Source organism: Ctenopharyngodon idella, chromosome 13 (genome assembly GCF_019924925.1).
Source record: "Ctenopharyngodon idella isolate HZGC_01 chromosome 13, HZGC01, whole genome shotgun sequence".
NCBI lineage: Eukaryota > Metazoa > Chordata > Actinopteri > Cypriniformes > Xenocyprididae > Ctenopharyngodon > Ctenopharyngodon idella.
Genome location: NC_067232.1, coordinates 23,869,703 through 23,896,434, shown reverse-complemented (window position 1 = coordinate 23,896,434; position 26,732 = coordinate 23,869,703). Strand labels below are relative to the sequence as shown.

Below are 26,732 nucleotides of genomic sequence, written 5' to 3'. Positions count from 1 at the left end.
CCTCTGTCTTTTTACGACTGTCTTTCTCTCTAACGAGCATCGTGATTGCTCACCCACCTCTCATTACCCACACATGAAAGGTGGACATTTTGTCCCCAGATTCCTTTATTTATGATTTCCCCCCATGCTTGCGTATTGAACGTCCCATTTGCGCTTGCAGGTGGTGGGATATGAATTGATGTAATTTTCTGGAGGGCCGATCGACTTTGCGTGGCTGTGTGTCTCCTAATTTATCTGTGTATGTGCGTGTACAGTTATCCTCCGTGTCCCATAATGCGGTTAGGCAATCTCTGACTTTTCTATTCTCCATTTCTCTTCCACCCACTGTACATTACAGTCTGCAAGGGAAATTAGAATCACACATTCCTCTGTTTATCTCCTCTGTTTATGGTACACTGTAAAACAGCCATATGGGCATCCTCTCTCATACAAAGAACGCTGTCTGTGAGCGCAAAGGGAGCAGCCGTCGCAGACGTTCACATGATGGAGAGATTGGTCCTCCTGACCCTTTTCTGATTTACACACACAGTCGTAATGTGGATATTTTTGGAGTCCTAAGTCGGACTTTGCCAAGCGCTGTGTTGTTTGCGAGAGCCTAATTAATTGGGCATCTCTTCCGCTAAAATTCTGATCGTAGATAGACATGCCTCTGCTTCTCCGTAATGGATTAAATATAGCTCACGGGAAAAGTTTCAAATGCTCCGTCCTCACTTTCTGGTTAGCGAATGTCAGGAACCCCCTCTCGCATCCACGCACACACAAACACCCACGCTCAGGCAAACAGACGCGCCCCCCGCCCACCCCTGGAGTAAACCTTAGATTGCTTCAAGATGTCGGAGGATGCCAGTGTGGATGAATTCCGACCTTTGATTGCGAAGCTGCCCGTGCGCCAGGGGAGAAACCTCACACACATGCCACTTTTGTGATAAGCTACAACATGCATATGGCAGACAAACACACAGATGCTCATCCACCTTTCTGATGCACTAGAACACACACACATGTCAGGCTGTATGACAAACCGTCTTTGGCATAAACTAGATACCATCATGGCCTTCAAATGTCAAACAGTCTTTCTGTTTTAGTTCAGAATTCGCATTCCTCATAAGGACACTTATGATACAGCTGTATCCTTTTTCTGTCCTCTCTCACTTGTGTTTTGTCTCCGGTTCGGTCTTCTTCTCTTGTGGCGGCGGTACTGTAGATTGTAAAGGGGAATGGTGGCCTGGCTTTAATAGAGGAAGAAGGGAATGTGCAAGCAATTAGCAGGAATCCCCCAGCAGAGTGCTCACGAAACCAGAGCAGCCGAGATATGAAGGAAAGGAAAATCTGTATTCCCTTGATGTACAGGACAATAGTGTCCATGCAAACACATTTAAGCTGCGCGTTCCCTTGGTGCTGTGTGATTAAAGACGGCTGTCATATTGAAGCATGTTAGCGCTGCGGTCACTGGGTCTTGACGTCCACCTTTCTCTCTCTATCGCCGTCTCTGTTTCTCTTTACTATGCTCAAGAGGATGTTGTACAGGAATACATGGGCTAAAGAGAGTGAGATCTGATGCCATCATCTTGATGTTAACTAGATGCTGGTTTTCCTGTTTGGTTTGGTTTGCTTTTGCACACACGCCGCTCTGCGTATTTTCTCCTACGGCTTATAGAGAGTGAGATGAAGAAAGGCAGAGAGGGAGACGCTGGCTCACATACTATGTCTATATAACACCATGTGATGTGTAGAGTATGCATAGATCACTATCAGGGTCATCTGGTGATTGCTCCTATCACACCGAGAGAATGAGGTGAGATGGACGCATCAGCCAAGCCGCGTGCTGCAGAAACATCCCTGCCGTCTAAAATTCATCTAAAAGCACTGACTCAAATGGCTGCAGCTTTCGAATTTCCCTGCAAATTGCCATGAAAGGTTATTTCAAACAAACATGTGAAGAACTGAGTTACACCTTACTCTGTGTCAGGGATTTAATATCTATTATCAAAATGGTATCTTCTTCATGACAATCAGACGATCCTCAGATGGACCGCCCACGGTCTGTTCACTGATGCATATTGCACTCACAAAAAGCAAGAGCTGGCCAAAATTGCCAGTACTGATCTGATTGGACGGTACTACACATCTTCCAGGAGTCTTATGTGGGGGTAAAAAAGTGCTTTCAAGGTACAAGGTTGAGGAAGGATTTATTTTCCAGGTTGCCATTTTTGAATAAGCATATTCTATATGTTTAGCTTTTTTGCTCAATTATATATGTGAAATCTGCACTTGAATGGGCAAAATGTGAACACACATTCTTGATCATTGCTGTTCACAGCTGCTGCATCTTTTTTTGAATTATTTCAGTTTTTTGCTGGTTTATGGACTTTTTTTTTTTTTTTTTACATTCCAGGCTTATCAGAAGCGGAAGTTATGTAAACTTCTAGTGGTGAATGGAAACTACCTATATAATTTCTGCTTTCCCATTTGCCAAAATAGCAAGAGAAAAAATCCACAATAGCGTTTCTATGACTTTAAAATATCGAGAGATTGATTACGTTATGGAAGCTTGTTTCTGCCACTAAATAAAAAACTAAAAAAGGTAATTGTTTTTTTAACATTTTATCTTGCAATTCTGGCTTTATTTTCCTCAGAATTGCGACATTTAAACTCACAATTACGAGTTATAAAGTCAGAATTGCAAGATATAAACTCACAATTCTGAGGAAAAAAAGTCAGTCTTTTTTTCTGACTTTATATCACGCAATTCTGACTTTATATCACGCAATTCTGACTTTATATCTCACAATTCTGACTTTATATCTCGCAATTCTGACTTTATATCATGCAATTCTGACTTTATATCACGCAATTCTGAATTTAGAACTCGCAATTCTGTCTTTATATCATGCAATTCTGACTTTATATCATGCAATTCTGACTTTATAACTCGCAATTCTGACTTTATATCACGCAATTCTGACTTTATATCATGCAATTCTGACTTTATATCACGCAATTCTGACTTTATATCATGCAATTCTGACTTTATATCACGCAATTCTGACTTTATAACTCGCAATTCTGACTTTATATCTCACAATTCTGACTTTATATCTCACAATTCTGACTTTATACCTTGCAATTCTGACATATCACACAATTCTGACTTTATAACCCTTATAAAGCTTATATAGCTTATATCTCACAATTCTGAGAAAAAAAGTCACAGTTACCTTTTTTATTTTTTATTTCATGGCGGAAACAAGCTTCCATATTACATTGATCAGAAGAGAGAAAGATGTCAAATTTGCCGTCACTCCCTGAGCCGATTTATTAGAGACACTCACTCAGCAGCATTAACCAGTTTTCTGTAATTTATTGCCATGGTAATAAAGCACAAAGTATACTGTTATAAATGTACATTACTTTTTTTAAAATTATATTTACAATTGGTAATAACTGTGGAAACACGTCAACACAGTCTGTGAAAAGAGTCCATTATTGTGTTTCAGGTAAAACACAATAATATAAAACACAAATATTTCTGATAAACGTGCTCCTAAAAGTCATGTAAGAACAAAACATAATTGATCAATTTCATGTTGGTGAGACTTTTTCCCATGTACGTAGGCAGTTCTTGACCAGAATAAACTCCGGACTGGACCAGTATTTAAAGTCAAATGCGTCTCCCAGCAGAGGAGAATTGATGTGCGTCACACTTGCTTGAAGACACTAATTCAGCTTGGCCTTTCTAAAATCTTTTTAATGTGTATTTATATGTTGAAGATCACAACATGCTTATTTGCATGCAGAACCAGTAATTTTCCTCATTTAATAATTATAACATTGAGTTTTTTCCTCTAATACTCCCACAACAGCATGCTTATTAATATTTCTTTGCCTCTTTCCACGGTTTATTTGTGGAGAGAATGCATCGTCAACTGTTTGGCTTTTTTCTCTCAAGGAATTTTCTGTCGAGCAGCCTCATACACACAGACACAACTCTGTGTCTCTCTCCTTCTCCTCGCCTCATCACACTCTTCCCTTATTCTCAAAAGAACCGGCATGTGTGTATGTATGTGTGTCATTATTGGTCTTCAGAAGGAATTCCCTCTCTAAGCAGCCGGAGACTCGAGTGCCAAAAAGCCTGCAGGCATATTAAGTCTCTCTCTTTCCTGCTCACTCTCTCGTAGATCAGGGCTGTAAGTGACATTAAAAAGTGTCAGAGAGCACCTTTAATCTGTCTCAAATGTCTCTCTTTCTGTCTTTGTGTGTACCTATGATAAAGGACCATCACTACACAGTGTTAGACAAGCAAAATACCATCACAACCTGCAAGAGATGGCTTTCTTCCTCTCATACCTTACTGTACCTCCCACATAACCACAGTCATATCCATGTTGAAGCATGGCCCTACTCGTACAGGTACAACCTGTACAAAAGATCTCAAAAACCTAAGGTCTGTGAAATAAAAGTGAATAAATTCCCAAACAGCATCTCTAAACCCAAAGCACGTTTTCTGTATTTGTACATTCTCTTGTGATATTACAGCTGTAAATAGCTTATGTAAAAGGTGCATTCACATGTTTGATGTGCTTTTATATTGCAGGCTATGTGCCCTGTTTCTTACCTACAATTTTTTTAATGCACATTGTCCATTTGTCAGGGCAGGGATTAATGTTTTTGGTCTGCCAGAGCATGGTGCCATATGGCTGGATGTAACAGCCTCACAAACTCAATTTACTAGATTTATTTTTCGACATTACGCAAACCTGCCGAGATGCGCTGTGAGATTTCCGTGACAAATTAATTCCTCTCTTGATGAAAAGTTAAAGGGAAAGTTCTCCCAAAAATAATTCCGTAATCATTTATTCACCTTCTTGTCGTTCCAAACCCCTTCATTTTCTTGCTTCTGTGGAATATGAAAGATGTTTTGAAGAATATTCTTCTCATACATTGACAATGTAGTATGGGTATAGAGGCTGTTGAGCTGAGAAAATTAAAAAAGGAAAAAAAAGATTTTCTTAGTAGTAGTATACAGTTGCAAGAAAAAGTATGTGAACCACTTGCAGAATTTGTGAAAATGTGAAAAATTTTAACAAAATAAGAGAGATCATACAAAATGCATGTTATTTTTCATTCAGTACTGTCCCGAGTAAGATATTTTACATAAAAGATGTTTACATATAATCCATAAGACAAAAAAATAGCTGAATTTATTAAAATAACCCCATTCAAAAGTTTGTGAACCATTGATTCTTAACACTGTGTGTGGTTACCTGGATGATCTACGACTGTTTTTTTTGTTTTGTGATGGTTGTTCATGAGTCTCTTGTTTGCTCTGATCAGTTAAACTGAGCTCTGTTCTTCAGAAAAATCCTCCAGGTCCTGCAGATTCTTCAGTTTTCGAGGATTTTTTGCATATTTGAACCCTTTCCAGCAGTGACTGAATGATTTTGAGATCCGTCTTTTCACACTGAGGACAGTTGAGGGACTCAAACACAACTATTAAAAAAGGTTCAAACATTCACTGATGCTCCAGAAGAAAACACGATGCATTAAGAGCCGGGGGGTGAAAACGTTTTGAATTTGAAGATCAAGGTAAAATGTACTTAATTTGTCTTCTGGGAAACATGTAAGTATCTTCTGTTGCTTCCGAAGGGCAGTACTAAATGAAAAAAAAAAAGATATTTAAACGAAATAAGAAAAATTTGTACATCTTCATCCTGTTCAAAAGTTTTCACCCCCCGACTCTTAATGCATCGTGTTTCCTTCTGGAGCATCAGTGAATGTTTGAACCTTTTTTAATAGTTGTGTTTGAGTCCCTCAGTTGTCCTCAGTGTGAAAAGATGAATCTCAAAATCATACAGTCACTGCTGTAAAGGGTTCAAATATGCAAAAAATCGTTGAAAACTGAAGAATTTGCAGGACCTGGAGGATTTTTCTGAAGAACAGAGCTCAGTTTAACTGATCAGGACAAACAAGGGACTCATGAACAACCATCACAAAACAAAAAAACAGTCGTAGATCATCCAGGGGTCCACACACAGTATTAAGAATCAATGGTTCACAAACTTTTAACTGGGTCATTTTAATAAATTCAGCTATTTTTTTGTCTTGTTGATTATATGTAAACATCTTTTATGTAAAATATCTTACTCAGGAGACTACTAATTAAAAAATAACATGCATTTTGTATGATCTCACTTATTTTGTTAAAATTATTCACATTTTCACAAGTGGTTCACATACTTTTTCTTGCAACTGTATATGATTTATTACAATATATTACAAAATGCAAGATATTTAAAGTGTACCTAAAGTATACTTGCAATAGTTCCACTTTAGCACAAACAAATATACTTCAGTATATCTTTAGTTGGACCTCAGCACTACTTCCACACAATTAATGTGCATTAAGTACAAAATTAGTTGTTCCAATTTAGCAGACTTTAAGTATACCAGTTTAGTATAACAAAAGTATAATTGCAGGGTATTTTTATTTAGCACATAAATACAGTATGTAACTGTATTTGAAGTATACTTAGCACAAAGTAAATGTATTTCAAATACATTTTAGTAAAAAAATTTTCACTAGGGTTTGCACTTTCTCATCAACTAAAATGTTATTTGCTGTTATTTGTGACTACAATTAGATCCTATTTAGAGTAAAATGAATGAACGAGACATGACAAAATATTAACTACATTTAAAGAATATTTTCATCAAGATACAAAAATTATTCCTAAAAAAACTCTAAAAATTAACGGGCCCGCTTTATTTTAAGTGTCTTTAGCTACTATGCACTGTAACATATAAATTAATAATTTGATACAATTCACTTATTGTGTTATATACATGTTTTTACAATGTAATTATGTTTTTAAAAATACCTGTTAGACTGTTGACCCCACCCTTAACCCACCCTTAAACCATACCACTAACCACTAGCCCTGTCCCTAACCATAACCGTACGCTACCTCAATAACAGCAAAAGTGGTTTGCAATACAAGATGAATACAAGTATATTGGATTACACTTTATTTTAAGGTGTCCTTGTTACAGTATAATTACACAAGTAAGTAATATTAAATAACAGTATGTACTTACTATAGATTTGGGGTTTGGTTTAGGGTTAGTTGCTTGTAACTTTGCACAATTTACTGTTATTACTGTAGTAAGTACATGTAACGTATGAGGACACTGTAAAATAAAGTGTTACTGTACATTTTTTGACATAAGTGTACAGTAGTAAAAGACACCTAATATACTGTAAAGTGTGACCCAATTAACAATTACAGTTAAAGGGTTAGTTCACCCAAAAATGAAAATTCTGTCATTAATTATCATTGGTGGCGGTTGAGGAGATTCCCCCATCAATATGTAAAGCGCTTTGAGTGCCCAGAAAAGCGCTATATAAATGTAAGGAGTTATTACTAAAGACATCCTTAAAATAGTCAACGTGACTGCAGTGGTTCAACCTTAATTTTATGAAGCGACGAGAATACTTTTTGTGCGCAAAAACAAAACAGTAGTAACGCATGCGTCGTGCTGCTCACATGAACAGCGTCAGCCAATAGTGAGTCGGCATTCTGATGTAGAACCTGGAAGCGCTGAACGAAAACAGCATAAGAGAATGACACAGAGGAGAGGTTATTGTTAAATAAAGTCGTTATTTTTGTTTTGTTTTTGCGCACTAAAAGTATTCTTGTCGCTTCATAAAATTAAGGTTGAACCACTGTAGTCACATGGACTATTTTAACGATGTCTTTAGCACCTTTCTGGATCTTGAAAGTGGTGGTTAAATTGCTGTCTATGGAGGAGTCAGAAAGCTCTCGGATTTCATCAAAAATATCTTAATTTGTGTTTCAAAGATGAACGAAGGTTTTACGGGTTTGGAATGGCACAAGGGTGAGTAATTATTGACAGAATTTTCATTTTTGGGTGAACTAACCCTTCAACACTGTGCACAATGATATATCCAAAGATGGTGTATCAAGATGAGTCCTGACACGTTTGTTCTCCATGATGAGACGTGAGAACCGAGGACTACTTTTTATGGTACTTACATAACTTTTGCTGCTTGACAGCCTCTGTGCCTGTTTATTTTTAATTCCATGGAAGAAAGAAAGTCATACTGGTTTGATATGACATGAGGGTGAGTTATTTTTATATTTGGTGAACTACCCCTTTAAGAAAATACAAAATGTAAATTTGAATTGTGAATGTAAACGTTGATTTTGTTTTGCATAAACTGCTGTTATCTGTTCTGAAGATCTAGATGCGTCACGGCTGCATAACTTCCGATGCACTTATTATGTGGTTCAATTTCAAAGAAGAATATCATATTAAGGTTGCTGTCTTGAGAGAGCAGTGAGATCGAGCGGCTGTCTTGTGTGACCTAGCACCTCTGTGATGAGCTCATTTAACTGTGTGTGTGTGAAAGAAAGAAAGAGAGAGGACAGCTTTACTATACACTCCCACTTTCACACCAGACAAACTACACAGCCACCTAATCCGCACACAACACGCTCACTCTTGCACTGTCGTCTCATCTTTGTGCACTTTTATCTACAAATTTGCATTATTCGCCAGAGAGAGTTCGTCCATCCTGACTGTATTTTTCTAGCGTGTCTGGTCTTGTCTGAAAATAATACAAAAATGAAAGCGAGGAGAGAAGGAAAAGGAGACAGAGAGAGTGATACTGATGCATATTTGATGTTTTATGCTCTTTATCTTGAGTATGAAACCGAAGAGATGCACAGGCTGTTTGTGGTTTTGTTGCACACTAACCACATACATGACTATTTCTTAACTACCAGACCACCAAGCTTTAAAGAGACACCCCTCTCACTGCTCGCTGGCGCAGAGAGCCTGAAATTGCCTGTGTGTGTTTGTGTGTGTAAAGGGAAAGGACTCGCTGGTTTCTAAGCCTTAGTCTGTGACTCACACATCAGCTTATCTCTAGTTGAGCTGAATCTAGTCATGTTATTAAATGCACATGCAAACAATGATGATCCGTGTGTTTGAGAGTAAAACTACACTCTGACATTCAAATATTCACACATGCACACACACGCACACACATAATAAAGACCTGTTCTGCCAGCTCTTGCTTCCTGTTTGCCAAGACAGCACTTCCTCTGTTAGTAATGATGATCAGATATTAGGAGTTTGTTCGCTACTGAGCCTGCACCAGGTATTTTCTGTTCACTCCAGATTTGAGTTATCATTTGTCCATGTTTCCTTGCATTAATATGATTAGCAGGATTTTTATTTTATCAAGATTTGTTCCAAAAAAAGCTTTTGTTTAGTCTCTTTGTCCCTCCTTATCTCTCATTCTTTCTACACTTTGGCTTTGATCAAGTCTCTTAAGGAAAAAATGCTTATTTTTTCTTTCCTCTGTTTTGCAGAACGTGATTAAGAAAGAGACTGTGAAGGAAAAGCAGGACTGAATAATGAGGGAGCCTTGCATTTTAAACATGAAAGAATAAAACCATAATGGAGAATTAATATCGACATGTCTTGACTGATCTGTTTGTGTTTTGCGTATCATGCCCGGCTGAGGATTTGAATGTAAACCTTGGCTTGTTTGATTGGATTTGTCTGCTCTAGGGATGTCCCAAGGCGATCTTGCGGATCTTTATCAGGGCCAATTAAGCATTTTTTAACTGATCGGTATTAGCTATCCTAAACCCGATCCTTTACTTTACATCACCTGTCATGCAGATGTTGGGCAATAGGTGGCGGTAAGCGCCTTCAAGTGGGTTTGCCAACCAGCATTAAAAGGAAAAGAAGAAGCTCAAATGTGCAAGTACAACGCATGATTTTTTCCTCAAACAAGTTCAGTGAAAATCCCGCCCTGCAACCAATTTCATTGGCTGAGGTTACAGTGACGGGTAGGTTTAAGGATCAGTCTAATCTTTAGAATCGGCGCTAGGGCAGGATTTCCGCTGAACTGGTTTGGGAAAAAAAAAAAATCATGCGCAAGTGACGCGCTAGAACAGACCTCATTGGTCACACGCATGTTCAACATTGCGCATTCCATGTTTAGCATATTTGTTGCGCACTTTGTAACGAATCACTCGAAAGTAATTTATTTACTGTTTATTTTCATTTGCAGTCAAACTATCTCAGATGTTGTTGCCATAACGTGTTGCTATAGTTTGCGTCTTGCTTCTTATTTCACTGATAGACTGTCATTTTGACACTGCGAGCGTCATGCTTTCTAATCTTAAATAGAACCTAAATCTGTCCTGGCGCGCTGTCTATGAATCTCCTGTCTGTGTGACAGACACGCAGAGGTCTCATGTGCACAGAAAGCCGCTTTAGACAGTGCGCGGCCACATTGAGTTCTCTTTCGCACTTGAACGGACGAAAACACACAAAAGTATGTCAAAATGTCCGGTTTGTGGCACAGTCTTAAATCAGTTAAATAAAGTCTTAAATGACCGTAAAGATTTGTGAGGACAAAGAGAAAATCACTCACTGCTCTTGAATGAACTTTTATAGCTTTAATAAGGATTAATCCATATTTAATTTGTAATTTATGCAGTAAAGGCTGTGTTTGGTAATTTTCTGTATTATTACAGAAAATTAATTACAGAAAATGTGTGATTAGTTAATTTATATATATATTAATTTATATAGTGCTATCAATCGATTAAAAAATTTACGAATTAATTGAGCATTTTTCTGTAATTAATCGTGATTAATATACTGTATATATATATATATATATATATATATAGTCAAACCAAAATTTATTCAGACACCTTGAACATTTCATTAATTAATACAGTTTATTCACTATAGTTTAACAAAATCTCAAAGTTAAACTGTGTCAGAAAAAAATAATCTTAATTATGTCAGATAACACTTAAGCAAAACATGGTCAGGTCAAAGTGTCTGAATAATTTTTGGTCCCAAATTTGTATCAATTTTACTGGTAGTCCACTGTATGAAGAATTTTTGGGTATAATATGTCAGGTTACTTTATTTTGCTATCCTCACTTACATAAATGAACTATAGTGTCCTGCACCCACTAGTAAAAATATATCAAAATATCAAAAATGTCTGAATAATTTTTGGTTTGACTGTATATATATATATATATATATATATATATATGCGATTACAGATGCCCCTGTTTTACATTTGAGCCTTTGCCCCTGAGAAACTCTCTGTACATCCATGTACACAATGGATTGATTATAGTAACTTCAATATACTTGAAGTGTGCACCTAGCACTAGGAAAATACAAGTATCGGATTGGGACTCGGTATCGGCAGATACTCTAAATTCAATGACTCGAATCGGATTGGGGGCAAAAAAACTTTTTCAGGACATCTCTTGTCTGCTCTGGTTCGGGCCAGCATAACATGCCTACAGTAACCCCTAAAGAGGAAGTGTGATGCTTAAAGTCATACCCGTCCCTGGCCCTGAGTGATTTAAGGCTGAAAGCGCCGCAGCGCCACTTCCTCTATCAGTCCTGCTCACTTCCTTTGCATATTGACAGGCGGTCCGTGAGAGGCATCTGCAGTGAAAATAAGCATGCAGTAACGTGGCATTAGAGAAATATCTTCAGATCAGACGTTGAGCCAGGGGTTGGTAAAGGTCGGTCACACAGTACCCATAGCTGGAGGCAGCAGAGACGAAGTACCCACTGAAAGGTCAGAGTGGGGGTAAATAGCACAGTGACTGCGTCCCCTCCGGAGGGCCTGTAGGCATGGCTGGGCTGAAGGTGTTTTGTCTCTAGGGACAGTTCTGACGGGAACACGCACAGAATACCAATCGGCTGCTGTGTCGTCACTGACTTTGAATGGCAGGGGAGGGAGAGAGTTGTTTTCCCTCTGCCTCACCAGCTTACTCTTTGCTTCCTAAATTATGTTACGACGGGAGGACATTTAAAGAATTATGGGTTTGCTGGCTCAAGTCATTTATGCAAATGCTAGTGCATGTCGTTGATTAGACCTGGGTGGGCTGTAAGCATCATGTAATAGCAGTGTATGAGGTGGAATGCAATGCTTTCTGCCTGAGAATAGTCATTCTCCTGCGGGAGGGTGACCTTATACGGTGACCTTGGGGCTTTTACTGTGATCATAGATCTCAGTCAGAGTAGACGCTAAATTTTATTTGACGTAAACAGCTATGAGACTCTGAAGGATAGGTTTGTACCTGGGTTTTGATTGTTGATCAACTGATGAAAATTCAAACATATGTTTGTAAAAAGATTTTTTACATATGGACAAAGCCAGCAATTGGGTTGTTTTTGACCCAACGGTTGGGTTAAATGTTTGACCCAACCTACTGGGTAGTTTTATTTGACTCGACTTTTGTTTAAAATTATTATATTGTTAAAATTAACCCAAAATAGGTTGGTAATTAACGTTTATTAATACATTTAATAAATAATAATTAAATAATAAACATCTATTAAATTGCTTATTAATAAATGTTCACCTTTTGATTATTTCTGTTGCCTCTAGTAATTATTGTCTGATTTCTCACCAATTTTGGGCTCATTTTAAGCCAGCCATATAATAATTTTTAATCAATAGTTGACTTAAATAAATAACTACCCAGCACATTGGGCAAACATTTAACCTAATTGCTGGGTCAAAACAACCAAATTTCTGGGTTTGTCTGTATTTAACCCAACTTGGGTTGTTTTTATCCCAGCTTTTTTTAGAGTGTGTTTTCAGTGGATCTCCTAAAAACTAAAAAGTTGTGACATTTATTTTGTAGACTCTACAATTTGATAGACACTAATTCAGAATGCTGGGTTAAAAATAAGTTGGGTTAAATATGGACAAACCCAGCGGTTGGGTTAAATGTTTGACTATCCTGCTGGGTAGTTTTATTTAACTCAACTATTGATTAACAATTACTATATTGCTCACTTAAAATTAACCCAAAATAGGTTGGTAATTAACATTTATTAATGAAGGAACATGTATTAAAAAGTTTAATAATTAAATAATAAATTGGTTATTAATAAATGTTCACATTTTGATTATTTCCTCTAGTAATTATGTGTCTGATTTTTAATTTCCAACCTATTTTGGGTTCATTTTAAGCCAGCCATACAGCAATTTTTAATCAATAGTTGAGTTAAATAAAACTGCCCAGCAGGATGGTCAAACATTTAACCCAACCGCTGGGCCAAAACAACCCAATTGCTGGGTTTGTCTATATTTAACCCAACTTGTTTTTAACCCAGCATTTTTTAAGAGTGCACTTTCACGCATAAAACCTGTTAAATTGCAAATTATATTGCTAAATTTACTATATTTCCAACAAATTTCCAACATTTGCTTTTCAAACAATGTTTTTTGAACATATTTGTATTGCTAAACATACAAGTTCACACATCAGCATCAAAAAAAGCAGTTATGATGTCATTCAAATGACTTTTAAATTGATTTATCTGAAATTGCCTTTAAATTGATTTACCGGCATTACTAGCAAATCCTGTTCATGCGTGTAAAATTCTGCAAAATTAAAGTAGTGTATAACCACTATAAGGTCATAACACCCTATATAGAATCACATAATCAGAAATAGCCAAATTTCACTCTTTTACACTCTGCTGTCTGCACTCTGCTTGTCCCCCCAGTGTATGGTTACAGCCTTGAATTAATGTAAAAGGCTTGTTTGTGTGCACCTGTTGAAATGCCGTTTGTATAATTTCAACATATTGACAGCATCTAAAACATAGCCTTGTACAACTTCAGTGACATGTTTTTAATTCGTAAATAAGAAAGAAACTATGAATCTAAGAAAGGCATTTTAAATGCAAGGTTATATAATGTTGCAGTGTAACATTAACATGTTTCACTCATTTACTGATTTGTATGTATGTGTGTGTGTGTGTGGGCTGTCACACAATACTAATGAGATAACATTGCCTTGAGACAGTACGACATATTGAACAGATTGCACTTCTATCTCTCACAACCTTGTTTTTGTTGGCGTCAAATTACTACACTAAAAAATGCTGGATTAAAAACAACCCAGGATAGGTTGAAAACGGACAAACCCAGCGTTTGGGTTGTTTTAAACCAGTGGTTGGGTTAAATGTTTGCTCAACCTGTTGGGTAGTTTTTATTTAACTCAACTATTGTTTAAAAATTACTGTAGTGCTTGCTTAAAATGGAACCAAAATATGTTTGAAATTAACATTTATTAATATGCTTAATAAATGAACATTTATTAATGTTTAATGAATAATTGCTTATTAATAAATGTTCATCTTTTGATTATTATTGTTGCCTCTAGTAATTCTGTGTCTGATTTTTAGTTTCCAACCTATTTTGGATTCATTTTAAGCCAGCCGTATTGTAATTTTTAAACAATAGTTGGGTTAAATAAAACTGCCCAGCACAAACATTTAACCCAACCGCTGGGCTAAAACAACCCAATCGCTGGGTTTGTCCATTTTCAACCCAACTTGGGTTGTTTTTAACCCAGCATTTTTTAGAGTGCAATACCAGAGCTGTCAGAACAACCCTGAAGAAATCATTGTATAAAATGATTAAGGGTAGTGACATGAGCATCAGGATCTTAGCTTAGATATGTCTTTGTTGAAAGTTTTGAAATTGTGAAATTGATTTTAGATAAGTGCAAATTTAAGGTAGAGTACGAGTAGCATGTAGAGGCCTCTCATGTTGGACTGGCCAGCTGATAGGAGTTTCATATTCAGTTTTATATTCAGACAGTCTGTTTCCTGCACTGACACTTTCTGCTTTTTTACATCCTGCAGAATATATCGCCATAGCAGCTTGTGTTTTTGTGCTGTCACTGAAAGGAAATATGAGACAAACTCTCTTGTCAGTATGTCTGATGTAGTCTATTCCTTGTACGACAGGACGAGATATGCGCAAGTTGTTTTTGTGTGTGTGTATTATTTTCATGCTCTAAAATGTGAGTGCTGTAGTATATGCCAGCCCTACATGCATACTCTCTTTAGAGAGAGTGTTTTGCTGGAAAGAGGTACCTGACAATTAAGGGAGTCAGAAAGTGGGGAAAGAAAAACCTCAGTCACGGCTGACTTCACCTCATAAATATCCCCTTAAACTGCAACAAATGAATGTAGGCCACAGGTGTGAGAATATGTGTGCTGGCTCCATGTGCATGTGTTTATGCCTAAGTGTGAGCATGTTGGTGTAAATACATGAGTTTGTGTTAGGGTTGCCAACTTCAGGAAAGGAAAATAAGGGACAATCGTGGTGCTTCATAGGAAAATAAGGAACAGAATAAGGCACACACTAAAATATTTGTACTGTACCACACAGTGTATGTCATTTCAGTATCTGCAGTTAAGTATATGTATGAAAGATGTAAAGGTTCTCAGACATAAACACATTTATATCATTCTGAACTTTCCCAGCTCAAATTTTTGATTTTGTTAATATTTTTTCTGAAGAAAGACAAACACGTTTAAAATATTCTAGCTGAGTGTGGGTTTTTTTTAAGGCGACCGTTATTTTAGAACGTTTCACCCTATTATTTGAATGGCAATGTGTCATGTTTGTCATGTGACACACTGCAGCCACAATAGCGCTGTATGACAGATGTATCACTTTTATTCCGCTTTTCCTTTTTTATTCACAATATTCACAAACTTGTTAGCTATGTCATCAACTACCTGATATTCCGATTCTCAAATATGTGTAAGCGAATGTGTTTTGTCATTTAAAAACCTTATTAATGATCATGTTAGCTGATCTATAACGTGCGATGGGCGCCGGAACGCAATTCAGAGAATCGTATCTGTCGGATTTACGTCAATTTCTCCACTTCTCTCGAAATACATGAAAGTAAGTGGCTGTTAGATCAGCCTAGCCGCCAATAAACAGGACAAGGGAGGTCAAGTATGGGACAAATCAATTAGGCCCGATATAATGGACATCCTGGCTAATACCGGACAGTTGGCAACCCTAGTTCGTGTGTATCAGTGTACTTGTGTTTTGCAGATATGTGGCTGTTTAGTGACCATCTTAGAGGGCACGACTAGTGTATGTCATATTCATGTTTGCACGCTGATTATTTGTATTGATTTTTTACGTTTTTTTTTTTTTTTTTTTTTTTAAATATTCCTCTTTTAAAAGGTTTTGTCAACACTGACCAATATGACACCTTTTTTAAAATCTGGCAAAATCAGAGTCTATGAGTTCAAAAAGTCACACAGGCAAGTTTAATAGTGAGTTTAATTTTTTTGTTTTAAATAAATGTAAGTAATTATGCTCAAATTTTCACAGGCCACAGCCATGATATGTCAACTCAAAATTGTTTGGGAATAAAAGTTTAAGCTGACCATGGTAATAGCAAACAAACCCAGAAAAACAAAATTGCTTCTGAATTTAATACTTGTAAGATATTCAAAATAACCTTATTTGAGTGTAGTGACAATTCACTAGATGGATCTGAAGATCAGTTTAAAACCATCCCCTAGTCTAAATTCATAAGTTCGTTAAAGTGAATGCTAGATTGATCAATATTTCTAATAACTATTTCACACATTATTTTGTATCTGTCAGCGTTGACATTTATAGAGTGAATGGCGAGGGAAAACACATTTTGCGAGAAATGAGAAGCCAGAAACTGCACCTGAACAGAAGATAAAGATAAAGATAACCTTTTATTTTTTTAGCCTGTTTTGTCCTGGTACTGAAGAATCAGTGGTAGATAAAACTTGTTTTATCTTCTTTGTTCTCATACTTTAATCAGAAACATTTTCTCACATTGTGTTATTTAACACACACGCTCATAGATTTTTTTAAGTCTTTTGTTAATCGTGGTTTTAATTTCTTTTCCAGAGGCTCCCTCCTCAGGGATGGCTAAGAATGGATACTTCTATCAAGAGATGGGTGAGTAAATGTTTGTAGGAGTTGGTTTGTGTGTGTTTGTTTGTTCAGCACATGGCCGGGAGGAGAGGTGTGAAGGTCGAGTTGGGCGTAAAACATAGGCAGAAGGAAACTTCTTCCTACAATATATAAAGCATACACTCTAAAAAACACTGGGTTAAAACCAACCCAGTTTCGGTTGTTTTCAACTCAGGGGCTGGATAAATATAGGACAGAACACGTGTTTGGTTAATTTTATTATTAAACCCAGCATAATGGGTTGATTCATTTTACTATAATACTAGCTTATTTTTTTTTTATTTCATACATGAATTAATGTTTACGGATTAACTTAAATCCTCTAAACTTTTTTAAATACTCCACACAGCCACTGGTTTGCATGATAATTCCTTTATTTTCGATCATATTTTATAGCATTTTTAATACTGCCTACAATTAAGCTTGTTTAACAAATATTAGAAGTAAAAATGAAACATTTAGAAGTAATTCAAGTGTAATCGATCAGTCTTTGTTGTCCTGTTTCCACTGTAACGGCGCTGGATCTCGTGCCGGAGATGACTCGCGTTTGGCGGGGAAACTGCTAACTTCAGACCGCCGATGTGCGTTTCACTCGTAGCCGAAAAATGCTGTGACTGACTCCATAACCTGTCCATAAATAATCAGTGTACAATTGTGAGAACATGTTTTAACATCCTTAGTATTTATATTCTGTATCTTTTTGAATAAAATAATAAAATTGTATGCAAGGCATCAGGCATTTCTATCACGCGAAAAGACTGACGCAACACTCGTTTAGGTGACTCACATCGCGCCCCTGTATGTTGCTTTGCATAAAATAAAACGATATACAGAACAATAATGAATTTTTTGATAAAATAAAACATACACAAACCTGTATTTTACCGAAGACATGCACCAATTTGACAGGGCTGCGCTGCTCTCTCCTGAAGAGGTCGCAAAAAGCCCAGTGGCTGGGTTTTTTACATCTGACCCAGGATCAGGGTAAAACAAAAACTACCCAAACACTGGAAAAATAACCCAAAAAATGACCCAAAAGGCTCAACCCAGGACTTGGGTAGAAAAAAATAACCCAATGTTTTTAGAGTGTGCCCTCATTTCTGACTTGCAGGAATATTCAAATTGTAACATTTCTGAATTTCTCAGCAGCGTCAAAGAGAGAGATTTCTGCATCCAGTTCTGATGCATTGAAGCACACTGCGGCAAATTCCCAGCAAATGTGCCTGGAAATGTTGTCTGTAAAATAAAATGTGTAAAATTTGTTAGTGCAAGTAAAGCTTGTGGCATGTTCAGATTTCTCAAGTATTTTCTCATCATGCCATTTCAGAAATCACTATTTATGTCATCTCTCTCTCTCTCTCTCGGTTCAATTCAAGGGGCTCTTGTTTATACGTATGTAATTATAACAAAGTATGGGGGGTATTTTCAATAAATGAGTTAATTTGTTCATGAATAGGCTCTCAGCGAATCAAACACTTATGAATATGATCAACCACGGTGCTTTGAGCTTGAAAGAGCCAGCGAAAAAAGGGAAAAAAGGGGAGCGCCGTCGTCGGGGAAAGGAATATCCTCTCGCCCGCTCACCGTAGGTCCAGGGCGGTAGAGTCAATGAGCACACATGGATTAACAGCCCCTTCTCCTCTTCAGCTTTACATAGAGAATAATAGAGGGAAGGATTAGTGAATAAATGAATAGATGAGGAGAAAGATATGGAACCGATAGCCACTCACATGCCACATTCAGCCAGAGGAGCGAGAACAATAACGAGCTGCCATGTGTGGATAAATCACAGCTTCAGCCACACTCTGGCTATACACAGTCACATCTGTGGGGTATTAAACCCTAAGAACACTTCATATACAACAGGAAAAAAGAGAGAAATTAATGGATTATTGAAGCCTTGGTGTTTTTGCATTGAGGAACTGTCTTATCGGTGCTGAAATGTCAATTCAGATGTAAAAGAATGAATTAAATGTACAGTACAGCATATTAAATATGGATGGTAAATGTAACTTTAACATATGAGCTTGTCAGTAATTTATAACTTTATGAATAATATATTACAATATAGTATACAGTATGCTGTGATACACTGTAAAAATCATGTAAAACGGCAGCTGTGGTTGTCAGAAATTCACTATAAAAATCTTTACAGGATCGTGGTATATTAGTGCCTGTATGTTTTTCAACTTATACCCGTATATTGTATAATGTTAATATACCAAACTACTTGAAGTACCAAATTCTGCTTTTTACCTTAATTGTACAGATAACCACCATAATAATAATACGATGTAAAATAGAAAGCCACATGATGAATTAGAGTTCATCATAACAAAAATGAGAAGAAACTAAATTATTTATATAAAATATGTGATTTTTGGGAATGTCTTTTTTTTACTGTTTTTCAATGTAGAGTAATTCATAGGTTTTACTTTCAAAACATACATTTGACAGTATTTTACAGTCAAATTACATAACCATTTACAGTTTTTCACAGTATATGTTAAGATAACCAATTAACAGGTTTTTCTAGATTTTTACAGCGTAGTTGTATGTACAGTATGTATATGTATACATGTATCTGTGTGTGTGTCAGAGTATAAAAATATAATATGTGTTAAAAAGTGTATGTAGATTGAGGCTGGTGTGTGTATGTGTGTGTGTGTGAATGTCTGTGTCAGTGTATAAAAATATAATATGTGTTAAAAAGTGTATATATATTGAGGCTTATGTCTGTGTGTGTGTGTGTGTGTGTGTGTGTGTGTGAAAACACACACAATATAAAAAAAACACAATATAATATGTGTTAAAAAGTGTATAGATTGAGGCTGTTGTGTGTGTGTATGAATGTGTCTGTAGCCTGGTTTCTATCCAAGGATTTTTTTTGCGAAAAAAGGTTTAGCGCTTTAAAATGTTTAGCGATATAGCTGACGGAAATGCCATTTGTCGATAAAATTTCTCAAATGTCGACACAATCTTTTTCCATTTATTTTTAGCGCGTAAAATCTATATACATAGTTAAAATGTTGCAAAAATGAGTTTGGAAACACTTTTTGTCTAGAAAAGGGGCTTTAATGCAAATAAATGTGGTGTCACATGACAGAATTAGCCCATACATGCAGCGTCCACGCGTTTGTGTGTTGCTCCCGTTAAAGCACCGTTTCTCCGTAACTGTTAGTTCAAAGGTGCATCACAACGATGAAGAAAATACTATCTTGAAAATCTCTGCAGCTCAACAAAAATATGCGGGGTGTCTGTTAAATTAAGGAAGGCTGTTGGAGTTTTCAACGCTGACAAAAAGAAAGGTCAAATAAAATACAGAACTTCTATATCTGAATAAATAAAAGTAATGCCATAAAATTGTGAGTGTGTTTCAATTTAATGATCAAACGGGTCTAGGCTACATGACAAATGAAAATCACAGACATGACACTTGTAAATAAAATAATTTTATAAGTGCAATTTATTAATATAGAATTTTATCTCAAATAAATTAGGAAAGTAAAGTAGTTGACTCCAAAAAGCTCTAATAACATTTTTGAAATGTTATGTGAGAATAAGCCTCAGTTAAGCTAATGCAGACCACTTAAAAATATTTTTTTTTGCGCATATTTGCTTTGTCGATAACAAAACAGCGCAAAAACTGGATGGAAACTTGGCTTGTGTCAGTGTATGAAAACATAATATGTGTTAAAAAGTGTATATAGATTGAGGCTGTTGTGTGTGTGTGTCTACTCTTAGAGCAGAGGGAGAGAGAAGAACATGAGGAGGGGAGCGAGGAGCGAGAGGAGGGCCAGGACTCTCCCATCCCATCAGGAGATGACATTCATCTCTACGGCAACCAGACACACCAAGGAGGGACAGGTCAGTGAATGTGTGTGTTTGTGAGCGAGTTCAGGGTGGGATGGCAGTTAGACCCAGAGCTGTTGATTAGCTCTGGAGATGCTCAGGTTAGCAGGTCAGCTGTCGCCACGGCAACAGTCTCAGGTGTGCTGTGATTATGTCGTGACACCCCCCACCAAACCCACACACGGTGACAGGTCACCTGTTGTCACTCAAAACCACACGAGTCGTCTTCTCTTTCTGTCTTCAGTCTCTGCAGGAAAATGTAATCTAAGGTGACAATTGGGGAAAAAAAGATCCATTTTAATTTACTCTTTAGCATATAGTGCATGAAAAAGGCCAAATATGCAACACAAATAATTGCTATAAAACCCTGAGAAACATCCTTTCAAGTCTGCAAGGAAAAATGGAAAGCAATTGTTATTTGAATTCATAATGTCTAAGTATCTTTGTGGGTTTTTTTTTTTTTTTTGTATATATAAACTTTGCTGTTTATTGTTTTAACTCTCATTTTAAATTAGATGGGATGCCACCAACTGACATTTTATCTGGAAAGTTGCCAATAAAGTTGTCTAAATCCATAATGAAGGTTCACCAGGCAGCACTACTAAAACTTTCTTTACAAAAGGGGTGCCCAATCCTGTTCCTGGAGAGTTCAGAGCTCAGATCCAACCCTGATCTAACACACCTGTCTGTAATTATCAAGAGCTTCTGAAGATCTTAATTAGCTGATTCAGTTGTGTTTGATCAGGGTTGGAGCTGAACTTTGCAGGAAGGCAGATCTCCAGGAACAGGATTGGGCACCCCTGATTTACAGTATTCAACAAAGGTCAAAATAAATGAGGAGAAATAATAATATACCACAGTCAAAGACATGGGATTACAATTCTTAGTGGACTGAATTAGCAGTAGGCAATTTGCTGGGTAATTTTTACAGCAGTTGTGTAAGAAAGGATTAGAATCACAAAGTGTGTCTGTGAAATACACATTTAGCTAACATCCTCAGATAAAACTAGTCCTGTCCGAACAGAGCTCTTGTAATCTCTTCTAAACCCATACATTGAATGTGAGCCACATCTGAAAAAGTTGCGTTTACACAAACTTAAGTACTTAAATACCAATGAATCACATGCTCAAAGATTGATTGTTTATAAACATATAGTTTTTCCCCTCATTTACCCATGTTTAAACCTATTTAACTTGACCTTTCCTAATAGACAACAAAAGTGTAACTATCCCTTTAACGATGGAATATTTCTCTACGACACACCCTTGCTTTTATGATCCCAATAATTCACTCCAAATCTGTCCTTTTCAAGGACAAATATGGACAAACCCAACCTTTGGCTTAAAAATGTAATTAAAAAACTTAACCCAACGGTTGGGTTTGTCCATTTTTAACCCAAATTTGGGTTGAAACAATTCCACATTCACAGGCTCCTATTTTTGTCTGTGCATGCAGCGACTGCAACCCCATCATGCATGTTTAAAATATGGACAAACCCAGCAATTGGGTTGTTTTGACCCAGTGGTTGGATTAAATGTTTGCCCAACCTGCTGGATAGTTTTATTTAATTCAACTCAACTGGCTTAAAATGAACCCAAATTAGGTTGGAAATTAAAAATCAGACACAAAATTACTAGAGGCAACAATAATAATCAAAAGGTGGACATTTATTAATAAGCAATTTAAACATATTAATAAATGTTAATTTCCAACCTATTTTGGTTCATTTAAGCAAGCAATATAGTAATTTTTAAACAATAGTTGAGTTAAATAAAACTACACTTTGTTTGTCCATATTTAACCCAACTTGGGTTATTCTTAACCCAGTATTTTTTAGAGTGTGGTTAGCTAATCACAAATCATTTACATATTAGAAGTTTTATAGGTGCCTTAGCAAAAATATCCTGTTTAATAAGCACCATAAAAGCAGCCATGTAAAACTAGAACTGTTTTTGGTGCAAGAAACCTCGACTAACATTATAATTGGTCTTCAAGGAGCAAAATATGCTACAATATAGCCCTATTAAAGATTTTTGCTTCATTTACTGTTTTGGAAACTGAAAACATTTAAACGTTATAATATCCTATGGATAATGTAACCTATCTATTATTAGGGTTGCTATTTGCCCTGACGTGCTGCACACTGTTGAAAGTGAGCACAGCTTCAGTAATATCAGTAGACAGGTGACCCAGAATCAGACAAGGAAATGTTCTCTCTCTGTTTACTCAGATACAGTTAGTTCTGTTTTAAATTCTCTTTTCTGCGTGAGTGACTCCTGCTGTGCATTTGGTGGGCTCACATTAGGATGAGTGGGGTTTGTTCACACGTTGTCTCATCCGGTCTGATGTTCTGTCATCCTCAGCGCACAAGCCGTCAGCACTTGTCTAGATTAAAACCAAATTCCACTCCTCTGACATACTGCTAAGAGTTTGAACTGTGTAGGCTGTGTGTGTGTGTGTTTGAATATTTATAAACCATGGCCTCCAAACATTTAGTTTTAAGTTATAATTCCCCTGATTTCAGCAATTGGCTGGACCAAACACCCAGCCACGTTATTTAGCAAACTGCTGGGTTTTTAATGCTGCTTGATTGCTGGGGGTGAGGCAGAGGCAGTGTGAAATAATTATACTCTACAAAAATAAAACAAATATTACCTAATATGAAATCAAATGATGTCTAAAGCACTGGTTTTCCTAAAGTAGCACGGTCCCACGCCAATCAATAGAGTTTTAGAAGGAGGCAGCATCTCGTTTGCCTCCTTTAAAGCCTGTTGCGTTCTTGTTGAAGTTTTATAGCATGCTGTAAATGTGATGGGAGAACAGTGAAATGTCCTTCTTAGCAGCACTAGGATTCTTTCACAATTTTTAGCCTGAATTGGTCAGATTGGTGGAAATGGATAAACTAATGTCAGAGTAACAGTTCATCCACTCTGCCATAACCACTTTTTGTTGCATTCAGATAGGGCTGGGTGATATGGCAAAAAAATAAAATCTCGATTTTTTTCAAAACGATTGACCGATTCACGATTTCGATTTTTTTTTTTTTTTTTTTTTTTTTTTTTTTACTGTTTAACTAGTCATCTTAAAAACTTAACTACACTATTATTTAAGTAACATTCTCTTTATTAACAATCTGGTTAAAAACAAAGTTCCAATCCAAGTGCACCACACCTGAAGTGATCAACATGGTATAATTGTAAAACAATTTGTTAAATATCTTTGTAGAAATATGCCTGAAATATGAAGGCAAATGTTGTACAAACTTATCTTAAACATACTCAGAAATAATATAAAATAAGAAAATGCTAAATATTTCTTAGCCAAAAAGTAATATCAATAAATAACACCAGTAATAGGCTGTTATTAACAGCAAATGCTTTGTAAAAACAGAAAACAACAGCAGCTTTCAGCCTGTCACCAACATGTAAACATGAAATATCAAACAGGTTTACAGGTTTTTGCATTCTGTTGCGCTATTTGTCCTATTGATTTTATGTTTGGCAGACATGTTTAGGTGTTGCACTTGTGTCTCGCGTCTTGCAGCGTCTCACCCATGAAACGGCATTCTAAAAACACGGCGGTCAAGTAAAAAAAAAAAAAACTCAACTCACGTTTAATAACTTTGCCTTTTTTTCTCATTCCACTGCCTGCGTCTCATTTTTATAATGCAATAATGCATTTCTGAATAGAGCGTCACATGAGAGCGGTTAATCAGGCGCGCCGGCGCCATCATGAGGTCGGATCATTTTCTTCTCCTAATACGGTTATCATTGCTGTATTGTCAACATGTCCAATTGTAACGCTTGCTAACATTTTTATTCAAAATCGCGATTTCTCGATTTAAAAAATAATAAAATCAAGGCAAAACATTAAATTCGAAAAAATCAGAAAAATCGCCCAGCCCTACATTCAGATCAAAATGACGAAATGACTAATAGTATGTTAATATACAGTAAACATGTTATACACAATAGTAGTGCTATACACTACTATTCAAAAGTGGGTCTTGGGTTCAGTAAGATTTCTTTTAAAGAGAAATTATTTCTTTTATTCAGCAAGAATGCATTAAATTGATCAAGTGTCAGTAAAGGCATTTATAATGTTACAAAAGATTTCTATTTCAAATTAATGTTGTTCTTTTGAACATTCTATTCATTGAAAAAATCTGGGAATGTATCATGTTTCCACAATATTAAGCAGTTTTCCACATTGATAAAAATAAGTTTCTTTAGTGCCAAATCAGCATATCAGAATGATTTCTGAAGGATCAAGTGACACTGAAGACTGGAGTAATGATGCTGAAAATTCAGCTTAGCCATGACAGAAAGAAATAACATTTTAAATTATACATAAATAGAAAAGTTATTTTAAATTTAAATTGGTAATAATGCTTTAAAATATTACTGTTTTATTTTTGATCAATAAATGTAGCCTTGGTGAGCATAAGAGATTTATTTCAAAAACAACTTTTGAATGTTTATATGACTCACACTGTAAAACTCAATAAGTTCAGAATACTCAAAACATTTGAGAAAACTTATTACTTCAAACCATTTAAGTAAACTAACTCATTTTTTTTAAGTTAGTAGAACTTAAAATATTTGTGACAAGTGGGGCGGGGCCGAGAGCTGTGGAAGCGGAGTAAGGCCAGTGTGGTGAACAGGTGTCTCTCATTAACAATCACGTCACCAGCATCCCTTCGCTCCCACAGTTCTCAGCCTCGCCCAACTCATCTTAATGTTAATTACATACAGTTCATTTACATAAACATCACATTCAGATTTTGGTTAAATGTTAGATAGCAAATAACACATACTATTATAACTATCAAAGAGACTGTCATTAGATACTTGCATGTATATAATCAAACAGCATACAGTATGTATGGTCTTAAAAGTTTGGCAGCCCATCCTCAACCTAACCACAGGCTCTACTCTTCATCACAATGGTAACCCTACAAAACTAACATAACAGAACCCCCGTAAATCCCAACATAACACAACATTAAACACTAACTTATGTCTCCCTATGTTAATCTTGTGCAAAAACACACAAAATAACACTTAATTTCAACATTTATGCAGTCTGACGCAAAGCATGCTGTGAATTAAAAATCTGCTGCAACTCAACTCACTCATATTAAGTTCAGTTTACTACACTGAAATTTTGAGTTTACGCAACTTTTTTCTATTAAGTACAACGAACTTTCATTATTATTTGAGTGAAACAAACTCATTTAATTTAATTAATTTCACTGTTCGGTTTTACAGTGCATATATACAAAATTATTACAGTATTTGTTGCTAGTTGATTTGTTGATAGTAGGGGTGGAACGGTTCTCTGTAAAAAATCTAACCATTCGGTTCTCCACCCACGGTTCGGCATGCGCTTGCACCGCGGTTCTTCTCAAATCTGACGACGCATCTATGGTTTGTTGAAAACAACAACGTGTAAAACAGACAGACGGATTCGGCTAATGTATGTTTCAGTCGATGGATACGTACTCTGGTTTTCCAATACGTTACAACAGCGATGATCAAAAGAACATGTCACTCTTTGTAAATGAATGCTCAATGACATGCCGAAAGCTCTATGACCAGTCATTTACGCCGTCATCACCCGGGTGTTGATAGCGCGCGAGCGCAGGTGAGACCTAAATATCTCACGTCGCTATCTGAGTTTAAACTAAACTCATTTAAACCTTGCCAATGTGTGTGTGTACTCATCCGAAGCGCACACATGGAGAGCCGCGTCACAGCGTGCAAATTCTCTTTCAAGTCTTGCACCTAAATGAACAAATTCACAAAAAAATATGTCAACATGGCCATCTTAGCGAGTATCCTAACGAACATAGTAAGTTATGTCTTAAGAGAAAACGAGACAGACAGCACATGTGAATCAGTATCAGTATACTGGATCTTTGAATTGTCTTAAAGGGACAGCAGTCTAATATTCCTGCTCTCTGTGATTTTAATGTTAATCAAACGAAAAAAGACGAAGAAATCA

General features: G+C 36.4%; 1 protein-coding gene across 10 annotated transcripts in view; it reads left to right on the top strand.

Annotated features, from left to right (window-relative positions):
- Window positions 1-26,732, top strand: part of slc4a11 (solute carrier family 4 member 11) — an 81,304-nt gene that overhangs the window by 8,122 nt on the left and 46,450 nt on the right. For 7 of the 10 annotated variants that reach the window (XR_007933262.1, XM_051917404.1, XM_051917403.1 and 4 more), the window contains 2 exons: window positions 16,808-16,858; window positions 20,618-20,740. Coding sequence is in view for 9 of the 10 variants with exons in the window: in XM_051917404.1 (XP_051773364.1) it covers window positions 16,808-16,858; window positions 20,618-20,740 (174 nt within the window). In the remaining variant the exon portion in view is untranslated. The remainder of the gene's footprint in view (window positions 1-16,807; window positions 16,859-20,617; window positions 20,741-26,732) is intronic. The other 3 variants (XM_051917412.1, XM_051917409.1, XM_051917411.1) reach the window with 1 other exon arrangement.